The sequence below is a fragment of the Piliocolobus tephrosceles genome, chromosome 1 (assembly GCF_002776525.5).
Source record: "Piliocolobus tephrosceles isolate RC106 chromosome 1, ASM277652v3, whole genome shotgun sequence".
In the NCBI taxonomy this organism is placed as follows: Eukaryota; Metazoa; Chordata; class Mammalia; order Primates; family Cercopithecidae; genus Piliocolobus; species Piliocolobus tephrosceles.
The window spans coordinates 106,665,744-106,687,994 of NC_045434.1; the positions used below are offsets into that span (position 1 = coordinate 106,665,744).

The 22,251-nt window shown below is 38.4% G+C and overlaps 1 protein-coding gene across 4 annotated transcripts in view; it reads left to right on the forward strand.

Annotated features, from left to right (window-relative positions):
- Window positions 1-22,251, forward strand: part of TRIM33 (tripartite motif containing 33) — a 120,439-nt gene that overhangs the window by 51,910 nt on the left and 46,278 nt on the right. For all 4 annotated transcript variants that reach the window (XM_023222710.2, XM_023222711.2, XM_023222712.2 and 1 more), the window contains exon 4: window positions 107-239. In XM_023222710.2, the coding sequence (XP_023078478.1) occupies window positions 107-239 (133 nt within the window). The remainder of the gene's footprint in view (window positions 1-106; window positions 240-22,251) is intronic.

Consider the following 22,251-nt stretch of genomic DNA (forward strand, 5'->3'; position numbering starts at 1 on the left):
TCTACTTATTCTTTATAAACTTTGGATAGCAACATCAATAGGAATTTAGAAAACTAGACAAAAATTTTATGTTTAGTTAAAAAATATTTGTTTTATTTTGCTACAGAGTCTGTCGGAGCGTCTGGTCAACGCCCTGTTTTCTGCCCTGTACACAAACAAGAACAGTTGAAACTTTTCTGTGAAACATGTGATAGACTGACATGTAGAGACTGTCAGCTATTGGAACACAAAGAACATAGGTACAGAAATCATAATTGCTTACCAGGAAATACTATTAAAAAGTGCTTGTAAAATCATTCTTCTTAAAGCAAATATTGATTATATAAGTTTGTCTCTTTTAAATCTAAATTTTACATATTTTAATTTCTTGAGCAATATATGTTTTGGTAAATTATTTAAAGATTTCCACATTTATATCTAATTGTCTTATGAATGTTTGTTAAAATGTATCATTTTGTAGGTTTGGGTTTACAAGAAGGGAGTTATGTTATTCATTTGTTTGCTACTCCTGTGATTCAAATAAGCTTTTTCTTGGTGTCCTATAGTATTTTTGGCTGTAGTCTACAAAAGCAGCATTCCTTTTAACATCAAAGCATAAATACACTGATTTCATGTTACATATAAAATTAGAAAAGCTAGGGATTTATGAAAACTAAGCAGAGTTACTGACCCTCTAATACATACCTTTGTATTTTAACCTTGTACCCTCAGAATTCAGTAGTATTCATTTACTATGAGTGTGCTTCATATGAACTTTTGGGAACTGTACTAAAATTTCTAGTCAGTTGTGTGACAATATCCTTCAGTAAATTTCTCTAGCTTCCGTGGCATCTGTTTATTACAAGTAAAAAGATGGTGTCACTTACCCATAGTCCAGAATTTTCCAAAGTGTTTTTCAAACAACAGTTTTTATGACTGGATGGAAATAGATTTTATTAATCTATTGCCAAAAATGTATAAGAGAACTTGGGTTAGCCACACTTAAATGTGTTTCTTAATGATATGATTTCTTAGAGTTTTTAATTCATTAGAATTCATTGAAGTTTATTAGAGTCTTCTTAAAGAGGGTATACAGTAATCCTAATCGTCAACAATTATTTCAGCCTTACTTTGTGCCAGGTACTTTTCTGAGTGATGAATATGTATTTAATTCATACCAACTACCCATGAGATTTAGGTACTGGTATTATGACTGTTTTAAATGTGAGAGAACCTACTTACATAAAGCTGTAGTAATCTGTACAAAGTCTCATAGTAATTGGTAGTACCAGCATTTGAGCACAGGTAGTCAGACTGCAGATCTCCTCTTAACCCATATGCTCATTTTCTTCCATAGGGTATAGAGAATATAGAATGCAGAATGTCTCAAATTTGACTATATAAAGGTAGTGCTTTTTCTTCTTTTTCAAGGCACCTCTCACAGCTTTACAGTATGTTTATTAAATTTTTGTACTCTTAATTTGTTCAGAAATGTCTTAACCTATAACTTGACTGAAATCTTAGATTGTCTTTTAACAGTCTCAGTAAGACATTAGATTACCTTTTTCACAGCTGTAGTCAGATCTTTTTTTGAGTGTTAGATTTCTTGTAGCTTTTTAAGTTGATGGTGAGAGGCAAAAAGAAAAGGAAGATGTCATACTTTTCCTCATTAAAGAATCGCTTCAGTGGCCTTGCCACCTCGAAGTTCAACCATTGTCTTTCCCTTTTTACCATTTTCCTTTACCACTTATATCTAAGTCCTTATTATCTCTTGTATAATTTTTTAAAAACCTGTTTTTTCTCCTCCTGTACTCACACAACACAGAGCACTTCTGTGACCATGTGTGTGACCAGTTTCCCCTCGTATTGACTGATTCTCACCAGCTTGGTGTCCAATAATTCAGTTCAATTCTGTCACCATCTACCTGGAGTTAGAGTCAGGTCCCACAAGTTACGGGCTCAGTCCTGCAAACTACCGTTCCACTTCAAATACCAGTCGTAAGTCCCACCTTCTGGTACTTTAAAAAAAAATATATATATATTTTTAAAAGACAGGTTCTTGCTCTGTCACACAGACTGGAATGCAATGGCATGATCATAGCTCACTGCAGCCTCAAACTCCTGGCCTGAAGCTGTCCTCCCTCCTCAGCCTCCCAGAATGCTGGGGTTACAGGTATGAGCCACTGAGCTTGTCCCCTGGCCTCTGGTATTCTGAGTGACTTACTGTAAATTGGGGGCGGGATGATTCCCACGACCCCTTCCTTGAGTTTGATCATTTGCTGGAATGGGTCACAGAACTCAGGGAAGCATTTAACTTACTACTGCCAATTTATTACAAATCACAGCAATTACAACAATTTAGTTCAAAGATCTTAATTGGTTTTATTTGTGATTTTTAGATTTGAGCAATACCTCATTCCATAAAATAAAACAAGTGTTTCAGTGAACTGAGCAGAGGAGGTTAGTTTTATAGGCAGAGAGGGACTGAAGAAAGCAAAAACAAAGAATAAAAAGTGGATTGGTCTTTTCAAAGTTACTTTCCTAGTAAGGTTGGAGCAGTGCAGAACAATAGAGAAATAACTGATTGGTTAACATCAAATTACCTCAGGTTACCTTTTGTTGTAAGGATTAAAGACAGCACCGTAGGAGAGGTTTACCAAAAAAAAGAAAAAAAAGGGGGGGGGGGGTTAAAGGCAGGGCGCCTCATTATCATACCAATTGAAACTGGCTTATTTGGGAAATTAGGGTGTTATCCCTTTCCTGATTTCTTGGATGGTCTGATAACTCATTTTCAGTTTGATGAACTCAGCATGAGGGACTCCATTTTGATTTTTTTTTTTTCCATTTCAACAGTTTCAGTGAAAGTTTGTATATAAGATTGCTTTATTCCTGCATCTTCTCATCTTGTTTATTCCTTGTATTTTGGGCCTTTTCCTTTCTTACTTGGTGAGATTTGACTTTCTGTTCAAGGATCTTTTTGTGGTCTTTGTCCAATTTTAACCTAGTGATAACCACCATGCTGGGGTGAATGCCTACATGGACAGTTGTGCCATTAGCCTTTTCCCACTGCACCTGTTCAGTGTTGCTGATATATTTCTTCCTCTAAACTTTGACTAAATTGCCAGTTTGCTGACCTTTATAGTGTCCTTGCACAATCTGAAATTTATCATCCTTTTGGATGGGCATGGAATGAATGCTGTACTTCTGTCTCAGCTCTTAGGAAAGAGGGGAAGACATAATCGTTCTATGAATGTGGGAAGGTGCATTGAAACACTTTTTGTGGTTCTTGCTTCAGTCAGAAGTCACAAAGGGATTAAACTTCATGTTGGCCACTCTTGCTTCAGCAGTGACTGCAAAGGGGAAGAGAACTATATGTTGCTTCTGGTTCTGTCTGTACTTGGATTTTTAGTGTGATCTGGTGGGGCCTCGTGCAGGAGCTTAGTCCAAAACAATGTCCTCCTGTAATTTTTGTTTAACTATATATATATGGAGAGAGAGAGAGATAATTTTTCTTGTTTTTTGAAGAGACGGGGTCTCACTCTGTTGTTCAGGCTGAACTCAAGCTCTTGGGCTCAAGTGATTCTCACACTTCAGTGTCCTACATACCTGGGACTAGAGATGTGCACCACTGTGCCCCACTTGACAATATTTTATTTAATTTTTAAAAAGAGATTAGGTCTTGCTATGTTGCCCAGGCTGGATTTAAACTCTTGGGCTCAAATAATCCTCCTGCCTCAGCCTCCCCAGTAGCTGAGATACAGGTGTGTATCACCATGCCCAGCTCAACAATATTTTAAAGAATACAAATGAACAACTGGATGAAGAGATACATAGGGTGAAGTATGTGGGAACGGGTGCAGTTTCCACAACCCTCTGTGGTGGATGCATTATCCTCCACGTGTTCAGTAACTGGAAGCTCTCCAACCCTTATTCTTTTGGGTTTTTATGGAGATTCATTATGTAGGGTTGCATAATTAAATTGTTGACCATTTGTGATCAGTCAGCCTTCAGCCCTTCTCTCCTCTTCCTAAGTTAGGAAGTAGGGCTGAAAGTTCCAACTCTTTAATTATCTCATTGGTTACCCTGACAGCACCCATCCTGATCGGTCTGGGAGCCCCCAGCCATTGGTCATTTTGTTAACATGCAAAAAGATACTTATTTCAGAGATTCTGAGGGTTTTAGGAATTGTATGCCAGGAATAGGGACAGAGAACAAATATATACTGAAATGTCACACATTTCTTCTCTTTTGTTCATGCTTTCATTTTATTTTCTCTGGATGGACTGTTGAAACCATGTCATTGGACTTAAAAGGCAGCCCCTCATTACTACAACAGATTGACAACTATTCTCCCTACTTTCCCTACTTCGAGGTTTACTCTGTCAAATTCATCCTGTCTGTATTGCTGCCAGGGTTATTTTGCTAAAGTATAGTTGAGCCCCTATTAAAAGAAATACTTAACAGTAGTCAAAGTTTAAGTGTTCAGTATGTTATCACCCAACCAGACTCTCCTTTCCCCCTGTCCAGAAAAAGTCAATACACTGAGACAGCAGGAGTTTCTGCAGAGAAAGAGTTTAATAATTGCAGAGTGACTGAGCAAGGAAATATTTCTCAAATATCTCCCATCCAAATTCCAACTCCTTGAGAATTTGGAGATGAGGGTTTTTAAAGGATAGTTTGATGGGCAGGGGTTAGTGAATGGCTGCTGCTGATTGGTTGGGTCAGGGATGAAATCATAGAGGTGTCAAAACTGTCTTTGTGCAGTGAGTTATGCTGAGTCACTTCCTGAGTAGGGGTCACAGGACCAGTTGAATTAGTCTCTTGGTATGGGTCACCAGCCTGGGTTGTATCAGTTAGTCCAGCAGAATGCAAAGCCTGAAAAATATCTCAAATACTAATCTTGGGTTTCACAATAGTGATCTTATCTATAGGGGAAGTTAGAAATCTTGTGACCACTTGCTAGTGACTTAAACTATAAAATAAATTTCTCCCATAGTTAGGTTGACCCACATATGGGAATGAGCAAAGACAGCTTGTGAGGTTAGAAGCAAGGTGGAGTCAGTTGCGTTAGAGTTTTCTCACTGTTATAATTTTGCAAAGACAGTTGCAAGTATAACATACATTACTGAATTTTACCAGTGTCTTTCTCTTCATCGTCTTTTCAAAGTTACAAAACAGTCCACAAGATCACCATTACTTCTGACACCAACTGCAGAGTTCCATGAAAACCCTAACATAGGGGAAAATCGCGTGCCCGCTAAATTGATTTTTTACTTTCTGTATTCAGAGTGGTAGCCCTCCAAACAAGATGCTGTCCATTTGCCTTGGAATTGTCCATAACCCAAACTGCTCATTGCTGATTAATAGAAAGTAGTTTCTAGTGTAGCACCCATCTGATCACAGGATCAGCAGCTCCTCAGGTAGTTTCAAATTCAGCGTTAGGGAAAAAGAAGCTACTTGCTTATAAGTATAATGAGTACCTCTTTGCATTCTCCTGGTTGTAAATCCTGCACAAACTATTTCTATTTTATAGGGAACTCTTCTGGACACTGCCTTCCTTATTAGAGTGTTTCTCTGACATCACCTAAGATATTTGTTGATCAAAATGAGACAATTTGTACTATAATCCCTGGTTTCAGTAGTTTCTTAGTTTTGTCTTTCTCATACCTAGACTACCTCCTTATAACTGGAGGTCACAGACATGGTATCTAATGTTCCAGCGTAATTTTTCCTTTTGGAGTGACCCTGAGATTAGTCACTGTAGCCCAGACTGGCTGAAATCTGAGTTTGACCCAGTGTCAGGATCTGTCCTAACATTCTCTTATGTTTTCATTTTAGCTAGTACAGATAGCAGTAACAAAAGAATTGTTTCATTAACTTTTTTTTTTTTTTTTTTTTTAGACAGGGTCTTGCGCTATTGCCCAGGCTTTGAGTGCAGTGGCTCACTGAAGGCTTGAACTCCTGGGCTCAAGCAGTTCTCTCACTTCAGGCACCTGAGTAGTTGTGCCACCACACCTGGCTAATTTTTTATTTCTTGTAGAGATGAAGACTTCTATGTTGCCTAGGCTGATCTTGAACTCCTGGGCTCAAGCAGTCCTTCTGCCAGGACCTCTCAAAGTGCTTGGTATATAGGCATGAGCCACCATGCCTGGCCTACTTTTTTTTCTTACTAGTTTGCATTTCCTTATTTATCTGGTGGTTCACCTCCTCGGGAATTGGGTCTACCATTTCTAAATTCCATTGGTAAGTTTTACCTCTAGTAACTGCAGCTGCAGTTATATAACCTGCATGACTGGATACCCATCCAAGAATTAAATGTTTATCAGTTCCCACCTTCTGATCCTCCCTCTTTGCAAACCACCTGTTTTAGTAAGTCAGGGTCATTCAAGCGATCCCACTTCTGATGCTAACTATAAAATTAGATAGTAATCCATGAGACTCCTTTGACTTCTGACACCACTTGTAAGATCAAGATTCCCCAAAACTACACTCAGGTTTGATAATTTGCTAGAATTTACAGAACTCACTGCAAGCTATTATACTCGCAGTTATGTTTATTACAGTGAAAGGATACAGATTAAAATCATCCAAGGGAAAGATGCACAGGGCAGAGTCCAGGAGAGTTCCAAAAGTGGAGTTTCTAGTTGTCTTCTCCCACTGGAGCCATGGACATCATGAACACCACCTGACAGTGATGTGTGACAGTGTACACAGAATATTGCCAGCCAGGGAATGTCACCTAAACCTTGGTGTCCAGAATTTTTATTGGGTCAGTCTTTGTCACATAAATGTGGTTCACCGGCCACATGGCAGACCTCAGTCTCCAGGACAGCTCCTCCTGAGGCTGATCTGAGACTATGTGACCCAGAGCTCCCACTGTAAATCAGATTGTTGACACAGACTATCTGGCTTGGCTCAAGGTCCCCAGGCAAACAAAGATAATTTTATCAGGCAGGACATTTCAGGGGGTTAGAGTTTACCTGCCAGGGACTGAAGGCAAAGGCTAGACCTCTCTTTGGGCAAAGTTAACTTCTTTACTAAACAATCTCTTATCTTCCACTTACACTCTAGTAGCAGGAACCCTCTACTTAACCCTCCAACTTTGTACATGCAGTTTCTTAGACCTGTATTTGTTAGGAGAGCCATTTAACCTTAGAACTAGTTTGCCTCTGTGTATCGTTTGGTTTTGTTTTGTTTTGTTTTGATTTTTGAGTCAGAGTGCCTCTCTGTTGCCCAGGCTGGAGTACAGTGGCATGATCTCGGCTCACTGCAACCTCTGCCTCCTGGATTCAAGTGATTCTCATACCTCAGCTTCCCGAGTAGCTGGAATTACAGGTGGACATCACCACCACACGTGGCTAATTTTTGTATTTTTAGTAGAGATAGAGTTTTACCATGTTAGTCAGGCTGGTCTCAAACTCCTGGCCTTAAGTGATCCCCCACCTTGGCTTCCCAAAGTGCTACGATTACAGGCATGAGCCACTGTGCCTAGCCACTTCTATGTGTCTTAGCTAATGCTTTCTGCTCCATTCTTTTCCCTCCCTACCAACATTCCCCCTTCCTCTCTCTGGACTTAAGGACTTTTAGAGCTCATTCTTTAAGAGTCTCAATTTCTTATATACTTATTGATTGAGTCAGGTTTCCTATCCCTTCTGGGTTGTTTGTTTGTTTTTAGGAGACAGGGTGTCTTACTCTGTCACCCAGGCTGGAGTACAGTAGCGTGATCATAGCTCATTGTAACCTTGAGCCTCCTGGTCTCAAGTGATCCTCCTGCCTCAACCTTCCAAATTGTTACGACTACAGGTGTATACTACCATGCCTGGCTAATTTTTGTTTTTTTTTGTGTGTTTTTTTTTTAAAGAGATGGGGTCTTGCCATATTACCCAGGTTGGTGTTGAACTCCTGGCCTCAAGCAGCCCTCCTGCCTTGGCCTCCCAAATTGTTGGGATTACAGTTATAAGCCACTGCACCCAGCTCCCATCTCTTCTTGAGTCAACTTTGCAATTGTGATACTTTATATTTTCTTAGAAAATTATTTAGTAGAGGTTAAAAAATGTTGAATTAAACAACAAGATTTTATGAAGATCTATAGTTATATCTTTTGATTGTTCATTATTATTATTATTTTTTGAGACAGTCTCACTCTGTCACCAGGCTGGAGTACAGTGGCGCGATCTGGGCTCACTGCAACCTCCGCCTCCTGGGTTCAAGCAATTCTCCTGCCTCAGCCTCTTGAATAGCTTGGACTACAGGTGCACACCACCATGCCCAGCTAATTTTTGTATTTTTAATAGACACGAGGTTTCACCATGTTGGCCAGGATGGTCTCAATATCTCAACCTCGTGATCTGCCCTCCTTGGCTTCCCAAAATGCTGGGATTACAGGCGTGAGCCACATGCCCAACCTGTTTATGATGCTTTATAGCTGAGTTTATTTCCTGTCCTTTATTAGATTGGCCATAAGTTTATGGTCTTTACTGGTCATTTTAGTGACCCAGTTTTTAAATTCATTTATTCTATTCTTTAGAGGTGTTCTGATCCTTACAGTTTTCTTTTATCTTTATTAATTTTTTGCTTAGTTTGCTTTTGCTGTATTCTTTTTAGAATCTTACATGAAACCCCAGTTAATCAAAAAGATGTGAATTTTCCTCTGAATTTAGCTTCATTCCATAATCATCCACTTATACAGTCTGTAACTGTATTTTGTTTTTTCTTGCCTCTCCCTGCTTTTTGAATTTTTTGTTTAAATTAAAATAATTGCTGCAGAGTGAAAAAGATGAGCTATGTTTTGTACGTGTATCTTTTAAGTGAAAATATACTACCAACTTTATAAGGTTGTTGTGAGGATTACAAGTACTGAGAATTGTACCTATAAAGTGCTTAGCATAGTAAGCACTCAATAACAGTTTAGCTATTATTGGCTGTTATTACAGTTGCAACCCACATGTTTTATTTTTTTCTCTTTCTTAATTTTTTTTTTTTTTAATTGAAGTCTTCTATTTACTTTATGGCTTTGGAAGTTGTTTTGAAAAAGGAAAGCAGCTATAGAACTGCATGAAATTTTGTACCTGAGAACATTACTAGGTTTCTAGATAAACCATGGGGTTTTTCCATTTCCCTCCAAAAATTCTATTCACATTAAAGGAATTAAAAAATCTATAGACTTATAAAGACTAAGAATGGGAGAAGAGACATCAATGGGGATTTCAGTCCTTTTTTTTTTTTTTTTTTAAAGCAGGGTAAATGAATGGAAGGTTTGGTGGATCTGATATTTGACATAATGGGGTTGAATGAACTAAGGCCATGCAAAGGAGATATGAAGGAAGCCAATCAATATATTTCTCAGGAACCTGTAATACCTAGTACCTAGAGATGATAGGTGTCACAAAAGTTGGACCTATTCTCTGGAGAAACAAAATCAGAGAGGCACTGGACTTGGGGATATTAGGTCCACATGGGGAGGAAGTACCAGGCTGAAATCAGGGAGATTAAGTGTAAATCTGCCCGCTAAGCTCTGGGGACCTTCAGTCTCGAAGGTCCTGACTTCCTTCCATATTGTCAATAATGATGCTTTTTCATTTCACTGTCTCTTCCTACCTCTCTTTTAGGATTTAGAGACCTTTTCACCCTCGCAAGAAAATTTAAAAGAAAAAAAATTATGAGTTCCAGCAGACAATCAGTATAAATTATAGAAAAAAGAAAACAAACGTTGGGAAATTGTTAGATAACTATTGGAAGAAATTCATCTAAGAACATAGAGTCATCAGGATGAAATGTCCCATTTAATGCCCAGAACAATGATTTTTAAAAAGACCCATATCAAGGTGTATAATATCATAAAATGATAGTATGCTATGGATTAAGGTTAAGATCAATAAAGTTTCCAAAGCCAGCAATGAAATAGGAATCAAAATAGGAACGTTAGGCCGGGCATGGTGGCTCACACCTGTAATCCTAGCACTTTGGAAGGCTGAGGTAGGTGGATCACTTGAGTTCAGGAGTTCAAGACCAGCCTGGGCAACGTGGTGAAACCCCATCTCTACTCAAAATACAGAAAAATTTTAGTAAATTTTTAGTTTCCAAAGCCAGCAATGAAATAGGAATCAAAATAGGAATGTTAGGCCGGGCGTGGTGGCGCATGCCTGTAGTCCCAGCTACTCGGGAGGCTGAGGCAAGAGAATCACTTGAACCTAGGAGGCAGAGGTTGCAATAACCTGAGATCATGCCACTGCACTCCAGCCTGGGTGGCAGATTGAGACTCTGTCTCCAAAAGCAAAACAAAAAAACAGGATAGTTAAAAGAAAGTCGGGAGATGAAGGGCAAAGATTTTCAATCTAGAATGCTCTTTTTTTGAGATGGAGTTTCGCTCTTGTTGCCCAGGCTGGAGTTCAGTGGCGCGGTCTTGGCTCACTGCAACCCCTGCCCACCGGGTGCAAGTGATTCTCCTGCCTCAGCCTCCCAAGTAGCTGGGATTACAGGTGTGAGCCACAATGCCCAGCCTCGATCTAGAATTCTGGAGCTAAAGTATAAATAAATGTGAGAATAAAATGTAGACTTGTTTCATCATGCTAGTATTCAGAAGCTTTGCCTCTTATGTACCTCTTTTTGGGAAGCCATTAGAGAATGTGATTCACCAAAATAAGTTAGTAAACCAAGAAAGTAAAAGGTAAGGGAATGCCTAAAATGACAGCCATGGGGTAAGACAGTTTAGAATGAGGAATGAAAACTGAGGATCCTATGAAGAAGGTCTCCAGGAAAAAAATGGAACCATGTCTATTAAATTTGTTATATTGGGTCATTGGAAAAATAATGCTGACAAGTTTGGCATGTGGTAGTTCATGAGAAACATTAGCGATTGCAGCATGGTGCAAGATGGAATAAATTTGGAGAGAATATATTTTGGAGCAAGGTATTTATTTCTCCTGAAATGAATAGTCACTTTAAGACCACACTGTCTTACGCTTCAGTCCTCATTTGATGTGAAGATGGTGTTGACTCGCTGACGCTAGAATTTCTTTTCTATTGACAGTTTTACAAGAGGAAGACCCAAACTGCATCCTTCATTACCACCACCATTTGCAGCCTCTGCATCATTATCAGCCTTATATCTACTAGACCAATATTGTTACATTTTTTATCCGTATTTTTCTGTTACCTACCCAAGAGAGTACCACAAGTGCCACACTCCCAGGTGTCCCCTCATCTGTCACACTTTAATTCCATAGGCACTACATGTGCCTGATTCTGCCACTTTGTCCTTTGGAATTGTTGGGTGTCATCAGAATCCGTATATCCCCAGCCTCTTTTTTGATCATTTTCTTTGCTTTGTTTGGCTTAATGGACATTGTTTCTCTTGCAACTGTCATGACTGGTGACTTTTTCTTTCACATCTCATGTATGACTGGGCCTGGAGGTATGAGATAGATCTTTTTACCGTTTTTTTTGACCATTCTTTCTCTTTCCTCCCTAAAATATACAGATTTTAATTTCATGTCATCACCTATAACCTCTCACTGCTGCTGTCATCTAAAAACCCTTGGGTCATTCCCCTTCATCTCTCAAAGGTTTTTTTCCCTAACTCAGTGGTAAACTGTAGAATGCTACTATTAAGTCCTAGCAATTTTAATATACATGGATTTGACCATTCAGACACTCTAGTCTTTGTGTTCTTTGACCTCCTTTCCAGTGTTCTGTCGTTTACACTGCTGTAGCCACTCACATGCATAGTCATATACTAGACCTTGTAATTTGTAATAATCCTATTCAATTTTAAGCATTCCTATCTGTGGCCACATCTCTTACTCCAGCTCATTCTGCTTAGTATGAAACTTCTACAATTATTCAACCACACAGTGACTTTTATTTTAATCCATTGATCCTACTACCCTTTCACTTTACCTCATCCCTTTGTGTTCTCATTTAACTCCTTCCCTGTTCAATGTCATGGCTAATCAGTTTAATCACTCCCTTGCATTTAGCCTTGACTTCCATATCCCACTTTTTGAATTCACTTGGCAGCATAACTACAGTCCTGATTAAACCTGACTTCCTTCCTATCATATTTTGTTTACCCAGCTGAATATCACAGGAGAAAAACACATTCTAGCATAATGATACCAGTAGGTCACATTCTCAATTCCTGACCACTTCCCTCAGGTAGACCCTTAATGTTGTCTGGAAGTCATATTGTATATTCATACCTTTTCCTCTTTTAAATGTCAAATACTTCATCCTTACTCTGAAATATTGGCATTTGCTTCCAACTTCACTGAGAAAACTGACGCTATCAAAAGAGAACTACAGACGCCCTCTACCACATCTGCTTTTCCAGCAAGTACCTGTACCCATATTTCTACATTTCTGTTATCTTAACTTGACTCTCTTCCTTCAGAAAGCTAATTTCTCTACTTATACACTGAGTTCCATCGCCTCTCATGTAGCCAATGACATTGTTTTGGAAATTTGCCCTTCTTTCTGCTAGACTGTCAGTTTTTCAGTCTATAACAATTATTCCTGTATTTCAGTATGCTGCTATTTTTCTTCCATTTTTAAAAACGAAACACGAATCCTTCTCTTTAACTTCCTTTCCATGCCATCAGAGCTGTCCCCGAAAAACTTCTTGAAAGAATTGCTTATAATCATGGTCTCTAATTCCTCCTGTCCCATTCTGTCTAAATTTACATACTTTTGACTGTCAACATTGTACCAACGTTGTTCTTTTCAAGGTCATCAATAACCACTACATGACTAAATTTAGAGGTGATTTCTCAGTTTTCATCTTAACACTTTATTGTATCAGCAACATTTGACATTTTTAATGTTCCTTTTAACACATTTATGTACTTGGCTACCAGAAGAACACATTGTTTTCATTTTCTTCCTACTAATTACTGTTTACTTTTTCTGAACCTCAAAGAAAATGCTTATTTTCTTTGTTCTTCTAGGTTGGATGTACCAGGGTTTACGCCATTATCTATACGTATAGTCTTAGGGCTTAAAATACCATCTATATGTTGTTGATTTCTAAATTTACATTTCTAGCTCATTGTTTATTCCTGAACTTTCAGATTTGCCTGCCCTGCAGACTCTAACATCTCCCACTTGAATGTCTACTTTTTCAAACATAACACATCCAAAACTCAGCTACCAATCATCTTCTCCAAACCTTTTTTCACTGGCAGCCTTTTCCCATCTCAGTTTGGCAGTTGGATTTTTTTTTCAGTTGCATAGGCCAAAAATCTTGGCACCATCCTCTACTCTACTCCTTTCTCATACCCAAATGTAAACTTATCAGGAAATCCTTTTGGCTTCATCTTCAAAATATATCACCAAATCCTACCACTTACTACCTCTGTTGCCTCTAGCCTAGTCTCTACCACCATCATTTCTTGCCTAGGTTACTGCAGTAGTCTCTATGCTTCTAATACTACCTCCCTTCTGTTTATTCTTAATACAACTGCTAGAGTGAATCCTCAGTTGGGCTGTATCACTCCCCTGCTCAAAACCTGCAGTGACTCTTCAGTCAATCTTTATAGTGACTTTAAAGGCCCTATATATGCATTTTATCTGCTACTACTCTGCCTATCCTCCGTCTCTGCTACAGCTACACTGGCTTTCTGGCTATTTCTCAAACATTTCAACCTTCTGGGTTTAAACAATCCTTCTGCCTCAGCCTCCCAAGTAGCTGGGACCACAGCCAGCTAATTTTTGTAATTTTTATAGAGATGGAGTCTTGCTATGTTGCCTGGGCTGGTCTCGAATTCCTGGGCTCAAGTGTGATCCTCCTGCCTCTGCCTCCCAAAGTGTTGGGATGACAGGCATGAGCCACCATGCCAGGCTCCTTTCTCTGTTTTTTAATTGGAACCCGTAATCTTGTTATATTTAATGTAACTTGTGATATGGTTAGGTTAAGTCTACTATTTACTGTTTGTTTTTTGTTTTTCTTTTTTGTATTTTGTTCTTTTGTTGTCTCTTTACTGCATTATTTTAAGTTTATAAATATTTTTTGGTGTTCCATTTTATATCTACTGTTGGCTTTTTCAGCTGTACTTTATTATTTTTAGCGATTGCTGTAGGGATAGTGATATGCAGTTTAACTTAATGTCTACTTAAAATATTGTATGATTTTAGTAACTTTACAAAAGGATTATTCAGTTTACTCAATTACTATCTTTTGTACTGTGGCCACATCATTTATCTATTGCCACATCATTTATTCATACATTATATACCTTAACGTACAATACTTAAAAAAAAAAAGCTGTCTTTTAAGGAAGTTATGAGGAGGGAAAATAAAAGCTGGTGTTTCATATTTACCAATTTATTACTGTTTCTGTTTCACTTTATTCCTTCTAGTATATATGAGTTTCTATCTGTTATATTCCTTTGGCCTAAAGAATATTCTCCAGCATTTCTTGTTTTGCAGATTTGCTGACAATGAATACTCTCACCTTCTTGTCATATGAAAATCCTCAATTTAAGGCGGGCGCGGTAGCTCACACATGTAATCCCAGCACTTTGGGAGGCTGAAGCGGGTGGATTGCCTGAGCTCAGGAGTTCAAGACCAGTCCGGGCAACACAGTGAAACCCCGTCTCTACTAAAATACAAAAAATTAGCTGGGCGTGGGAGCCTGTGCCTGTAGTCCCAGCTACTTGGGAGGCTGAGGCAGGAGAATTGCTTGAACCCAGGAGGTGGAGGTTGCAGTGAGCCGAGATCACCCCACTACACTCCAGCCTTGGTGACCGAGAGAGACTCTCTCAAAAACAAAAACAAAAAAATCCTCCATTTAGAAGGATAATTTTCTCTAGAATTCTGGGTTGACAGTTTTTTCTTTCAACATTAAAAAGATATTGATATTACTACTTTGTAGTCTGGCTTCCATTGTTTTGGATGTCATTCATATTGTTCCTTCCTGAATGTTTTATGGCTTTTCTCTGGCTTCTTTCAAGATTTCCTCTTTTTCTTTGACCTTTCCCATTTGACCATGAAGTTTTTAGATATGTTTGTCTTTCTGTTAATCCTCTGTGGTGTTCACTGAGCTGATTTTCATCAAATTTGGGAAATTGGCCATTATTCCTCAAAACAGATTTCCCAGTCAGTTGTGGTGGCTCATGCTTGCAATCCCAGGAATTTGGGATGCTGAGGTGAGAGGATCACTTTACCCCAGGGGTTCAAGACCAGCCTGGGCAACATAGTAAGACCCTATCTCTACCAAAAATTTTTTAAGATTAGCCAGGCATGGCAGTGCATGCTTGTAGTCCCAGCTACTTGGGAGGCTGAGGTGGGAGGATTGCTTGAGGCCAGAAGGTTGAGGCTGCAGTGAGCTGTGATTGTGCCACAGTGCTCATTCCAGCTTGGGCGACAGAGTGAGACCTATCTCCAAAAACAAAAAACACCCCAAGTCTCCCAGAACTTCAGTTACATGTATGTTAGACTATTTGGTTTTGTCACAAAGGTCCCTGATGATTGTTCATTTTTCTTTAATTTATTCTCTCTCTCTCTTCTTCAGACTGGATACTTTTTATTGATGTGTGTTCATGTTCACGTACCCTTTCTTCAGACATCTCCCATTTGCTGCTAAGTCTGTCCAGTGACGTTTTTCATTTCAGTTATTGTACTTTTCTAGAATTTCCTTTTTCTCTTTTAGTAGTTTCCATCTATCGAGATTTCTTGTCAGTTTGTTCACTAAGAACCTATGTTCATTTAAAGGTTTGAGTAAATATACAGTAGCCCATTTAAACTTTTAGCTCGTTAGAACATCTAGATCATCTTGGTGTCAATTGGTATTGAATACTTTTTTCTTTGCTATGAGTTATGCTCTCCTATTTCTTTGAATGCCTGGTAATTTTTTATTGCGATTTGGACATTGTGGACAATACACTGTAGAAATTCTAGAAATTTTATCTTCCTCTGAAGACTTGATTGTTCTAGTAGGCATTTAAATTACTGTAAGCTTGTGTAAGCTTGATTTTATGCTTTGTTAGGGAAGATCTGTAGAAAGCCCAAGTCATTTCCCAAGCCTTTCTAAGTTGGTGGTACCTGATTTCTGAACCTTGTTTCTTATTAGATCTTGTCAAGGCTTGGTTTTATTTAGGTTTTGTTAGGACAGGACAGGCCTAGGGTAGAGCTTACTCCAGGATAGTATAGTCCTTTAAGGGTGACCTTTCTGGTTTCTCAGGGAGATTAACAGTCTTTCTCCTCTGAAGATAGAATTCAAACTGAATTCTTCTGGAACTCTGTGGTCTCTAGTTCTTCTCTTCCAGTGTCAACTTTTAACAACTGCTGTCTGCTAAACTTTGTGTAATCTCACCCTGTCATAGATAGCCCAGACTTTGACCAAGGACTTGTGAGGAATTCACACATATTCAATATCTTCTCTTCCCTCTATCTACCCTCTGTTCCCCATTCTCATCCTACATCGTTTCCTCCATTCCAGTGCCCTGCCCCATGGATTTCAGCCACTCGTGAGCCTACATCATGATTTTTGCCTCTGTTCTACTTGGTCTCTAGCTCTCTGTTCCAGTTACCATAAAATTGTCTACAGACAAAGAGTTAGGATGATTATGATGCTCTCTAAAGGAATGTAGATTTTTGTCTACATGTGGTTCAGTGATGGAATATAGTTGCCTCATGTATTTCTGTCTTTTATAGTTTTTGGTGACACGGGCTAGTCTGGTACCAGTCACTTGTGTCCTGGCTGAAAGTGAAATTCACCTTTGTTCCACCTTAATAACGTTAATTTTTTTTCTTTCTTTTTTTTAAGAAATAGGATCTCACTGTGTTGCCCAGGCTGGTCTCAAACTCCTGGCCTCAAGCGATCCTCCTGCCTTGGCCCCCCCAAAGTGTTTAGATTACAGGCATAAACCACCACACCTGGCTCCACCTTAATATTTTTTATACTCTATTGCGGTTTTGTGTATAGTTAGAGAAGAGTAATTTTAGATTGTTTTTAAGGATACTGTTTAAGAGAGAGTGGCTACTTAAAACCTAGTATCATATTTTTACTAAAGAGTAAGATAGTTTATGATGGTAGTTACTTGAATGATATAAGTGAGGTTTCTCTAAAATATTTTCTTAAAGAAATAGCTTTTCATCAGAGTGCAGTGGCCAACGCCTGTAATCTGAGCACTTTGGAAGGCTGAGGCTGGTAGATCTCTTGAGTCCAGGAGTTAGAGACAAGCTTGGGCAACATGGTGAAACCCCATCTCATTCATTCATTCATTCATTTTGAGATGGAGTCTCACTCTGTCACACAGGCTGAAGTGTAGTGGCGTGGTCTCGGCTCACTGCAACTTCCACCTCTTGGGTTCAAGCAATTCTCCCACCTCAGCCTCCTGAGTAGCTATGACTACAGGTGTGTGCCACCACACCCGGCTAATTTTTTTTGTATTTTTAGTAGAGATGGGCTTTCACTGAGTTGGCCAGGCTGGTCTCGAACTCCTGACCTTGTGATCCGCCTGCCTTGGCCTCCCAAAATTTTGGGATTACCAAAATGAGCCACCGCACCTGGCTCCCCTCTCCATTATTAAAAAAAAGAAAAAGAAAAAAAAAAGAGAGGGAGAGAGGAAGAGAGAAGGGAAAGAAGAAAAGGAAGGGAAGGAATAGCTTTTCTTAGAATTGGACTTTTGAATTAAGATTTTGTATGGATAAACTTGAGAGCAGATATTCACAATTCTAAATTTATATTAAAACTATTTAGGGAGATTTAATAAAATACATTGATGCCTCATTCCTATTCTGGGCTAGTTAGATAAGAATCTTATATTATGGCCTGGATATAAAAAATTGTTTTTACAATATTTTAAGAATACTGGCAAATCATCCCAGGTGGTTTGCATTATTCATAGCTTTAAAAGAACCTTTGCTGAAACTCATTTTTTAGTTCTTCTGTAAATTCTTCTAAAAAAATTTTTTTTTTTTTTTGAGACAGAGTCTTCCTGTGTTGCCCAGGCTGGAGTGCAGTGGTATGATCTTGGCTTACGGCAACCTCTGCTTCCTGGGTTCAAGCTGTTCTCTTGCCTCAGCCTCCAAGTAGCTGGGATCACAGGCGCCCACCACTATGCTCTGCTACTTTTTGTATTTTTAGTAAAGACGGTTTCACCATGTTGGCCAGGCTGGTCTCGAATTCCTGACCTCAGGTGATCCACCTACCTTGGCCTCCCAAAGTGCTGGGATTATAGGAGTGAGTCACCATGTCCGACCCTAAAAATTCTTTCAGATGAAATCCAAGTAATTGAAAAATTTGAATACATTTTTGGTAGAAGTGATACGTAAATACATATCTACCATCAGTCCTCTTAGGGAGCTAGATTCAGAGCTATGGCAACAAATAGAGATTTCCTATCCAAGTATGATTTTTTCATGGGGTACATTTATTGTCAGACAAAATGGTTTGTTTATTGAACTTCACTCAACAAATGAGTATTCATTGATCTCATTTGTTTGGTAGATGTTTGAGTACTCACCATATGCGAGGTACCTTGCTAGGTGATAACTATACAATAATGAAGAAATGTGCTCCGTCCTTGCTATCTTGGAGTTGTACAGTCTGTATGAGACTGAGATTGAGTATTTGGTTCCATAATAGTTCATCTGAGTATCTTTAAAATTTGAATTCATTCATTTGGGTGTTGCTAAAACATAGCCTCATTAATTTTAATATTATAGTTTCTGATCCTATTAGGATATCAAACTATCTGAAGAGCCGATAGGTTCAGTGAGTCATTTACCCAGCAGAATCATTGCTTATGGCTAGAAGGAGAATAATTCCGTATGGCTAAGAGTTAACTTGAAAGAGAAGAATATCAGGAGAGAAGACTTAAGGAAGAAACACAGAATCGTTAGTTCCACAGATAAAAGTTACCCATTTGGCAAAGGGGGCAGGTTGGTTGAGAAGTATCCCATGTGAAAATTTTATTAATTGGCAGAATTATTGCAAAGAATAAAACCAGTTGGTCATTTTCCTTTGCAAAAATGCAGATTTATCTCTGATTATTTACAGTTCATCTCTTATCTCTCTGTGCATGCCTAGTTCCTATCTTTGAAATAATTGTACGTGTCATCACATCTTCAAGAGCTCCCTTCTGTCCATGTATCCAATGTAGAATGTTTAGCCACTTAAACGTCCTCTCTGTCACATCACCCTATTCAAATTTTTGTTTTCTCCTTAATTAAAATGTAAGGAAAGGAAGAACAGGACCTTACTTTCACCTTATTTACTGTGGTATCCCTACCCTTTGAATATTTCCTGGCAAATAGGCAAATTTAGTTCATATCAATAATGACTACATACTTTTTTATTTTTAAAGGGATGAGGTCTTACTCTGTCACCAAGACTGAAGAGCAGTGGTGTGATCATAGCTCACTGCAGCCTCATACTCTTGGACTAAGGTGATCCTCCCAAGTAGCTGGAAGCACAGGCATGTGCCACCACCCTCAGTAATTTTTAAAAATTTTTTGTTCAGACAGGGTCTCACTTATATTACCCTGGCTAGTCTTGCACTCCTGGCCGCAAACGATCCTCCCACTTCAGCCTCCCAAATTGTTGCGGATTACGGGGTGAGCCACCATGCGTGGCCTTTGTACTTTAAGAGTCTTAAAAGTCTTTACGAGTCACAAAATACATAATTTATACACAGAAGTATACCTAAAGAAACTGTGTAAAGAATAACAAAGATGTCTTTAAAAATGTGCGTTATGATTGTGTCTTTCAATCAGTAATCTCTTCAAATATTCCATGTATTGCATTATTTGTTGGCCCTTCTTCTGGAATTCCAGTTAGATGTATGTTAGACCCCCCTCAATCCATTCTCTGTTTCTCTTAATGTTTATATTCCCCCCGCCTTTTTTTCACATTGAAAGTGCAAAACAGGAAGACATTTTTCTCTGAACAATCTCAGTTCACAAATATTCTCTTTATGTCTAAACTGCCATTAAAACCCATCCATTATGATTTAAATATTTTAAATCAGCCAGCTCCTCCCCCTTTTAAAAACTTTATTTTTAGATAGCAAAAAAAGTTCAAAGAGGTCTTTTGTGTTCTTCATCTAAAATTTTAAATAGTTGCCTGAACATTTTAGCTGTGTTTTATTCTTTAAATGGAGTACATATAGTTATTTTGCCTCTGTTAGTGGGTCTGTTCTTCCTGTTATTTCTGTTGATTCTTGCTTAGGGTGCCGTTTTCGCTTATATATGTAGTCTTTTAAGACTTTGAACTTTCCTCTTTCCTTGAAAAATTACGCATTTTTTTTTTTTTTGGTCTAAAATTAAGACGCTTTCCACAATAAAGGATTGAAATGTCCTGTTGCTATTGCCTGGAAGCGTTACCAGTTTCCGACAGTTAAATTTCCGGAATGAAGTTTTGAACCACCAAGATGGTGTGCACTTGGTCTAAAAATTCACATGTGAAGTGTTTTGTGGATACAGCTTCTAAGGGTCTCCCCTCTTGTCTTCCGTAGTGTCATTGTTATTGTCATTCAGTCTTTTTGAGATGATAGAGGGGCAGGTTACTCTTACTGTACCCTTATAAGGTCATAGCACTTTTGGATCTCTGCTTTATAGTGGTATATAGGTTTTAGATCTTTGCTTTGTAGTGATAGACTGTGTGTGAATCCATCACCACAGTCAAAATAGTGAACATCTTTATTACTCCCAGTAGTTTCCCCTTCATATTAACTTTTCTGGATAAATAATTCTAGGCTGAAAGTTTTCGTTGAGTAGTTTAAAGATGTTGCTCCACTCTCATTGTTTCTATCAAGGAATTTGTTTTATCTTTGTTCATTTGTATACAATGTATCTTTTTTCTCTTCTGGTTGCTTTTAATGTTTTCTCTTTATCACTGGTTTCAAACAGTTTGGAAATTATATACCCTAGTGTAGTTTTCTGCATGTTTCTTGTGCTTGGGGGATATTGAGCTTCTTAGAGCTGTAGATCATCAAATTTGAAAAACTTTTATCCGTAACTACTTTTTCTAATATTTTTTCTCTTCTCTCTGTTTTTCTCCTTTGTGGATGACAATTATACATATATTAATGTACTTATGACTTTTCACTGCTCACTTTTTTTGTGGGGGGGGTTTCATTTTGGATAGGATCAACAGAAGATTCGATTTTTTTTTTCTTTTTTTTTTTTGAGACAGAGTCTCACTCTGTTGCCCAGGCTGGAGTGCTGTGGCGCAATCTCGGCTCACTGCAGTCTCTGCCTCTCGAGTTCAAGCAATTCTCCTGCCTCAGCCTCCTGAGTAGCTGGGGTTACAGGCGTGCGCCACCACGCTCAGCTAATTTTTGGATTTTTAGTGGAGACAGGGTTTCACCATGTTGGTCAGGCTGGTCTCAAACTCATGACCTCGTGATCCGCCTGCCTCAGCCTCCCAAAGTGCTGGGATTATAGGCGTGAGCCTCTGCGCCCAGCCAGAAGACTAGATATTACAGAAGAAAAGATAAATGATTTTGAAGACAGCAGTAGAAAGTGACATCCTATTCTAATGAAGTCTTAGGTAATTGAAATACCAGATGATGTCACTGTGACCTTTGAGATTTAATTAAAGTTAGCTTTGGTCCCTGTTCTATTTATGTGAGAATTTTAATGTCTTTCCCATACTTTATAGAAATTTCTACCCTTTCCGATTTTCCTCACAGTTGCTCACATTTCCTACTCTCTGTCACTTTCCTGAACTCTTATGGTTGTTATCATCTCCCCTTCATATAGAGCTTTAAATAAGGAACAATATAAATTTGCAACAATATAAATTCTAACAGTATAAATCCTTTAAAATTACTGCTAAGAATAACAGTGATAGCAAGCGTTAAATCCTTATTATGCCTTAAGTGCTTTGCTTTGTGTGTTTTGACCAGTTTAATTCTTAGGACAGTCCTATGTATGTGTATATGATGATTACTCTATATTTTACTGGAGAAGAAGTGAGACACAGAGGGTTGTCAGAATCATCCAGCTTTTAACTAGGAAAATAGTAGTGGTAGTATCTAAGTCATTTTTTCCAAAGGTTAAATGAGATAATCCATGTTAAGATACTTAGCACAGTGCCTGAAAATGTAGTAAGTTATCAGAATAGGCTATTGCTATCTATAGATTGAGAAATGTTTAGATAAAATATGATTGGAATTTTCTTCACGGTAATCTAAGGGATAGAGCGGGTGGGTGTATACATAAAGGCAGCTATGAATGGATACTTCTTGAAAATGGGTGATCGATTCAGTGGAATTAGACTTCTAATGTATGTTTGAAATTTAATGTAATTTTAAAAAATGGAATAA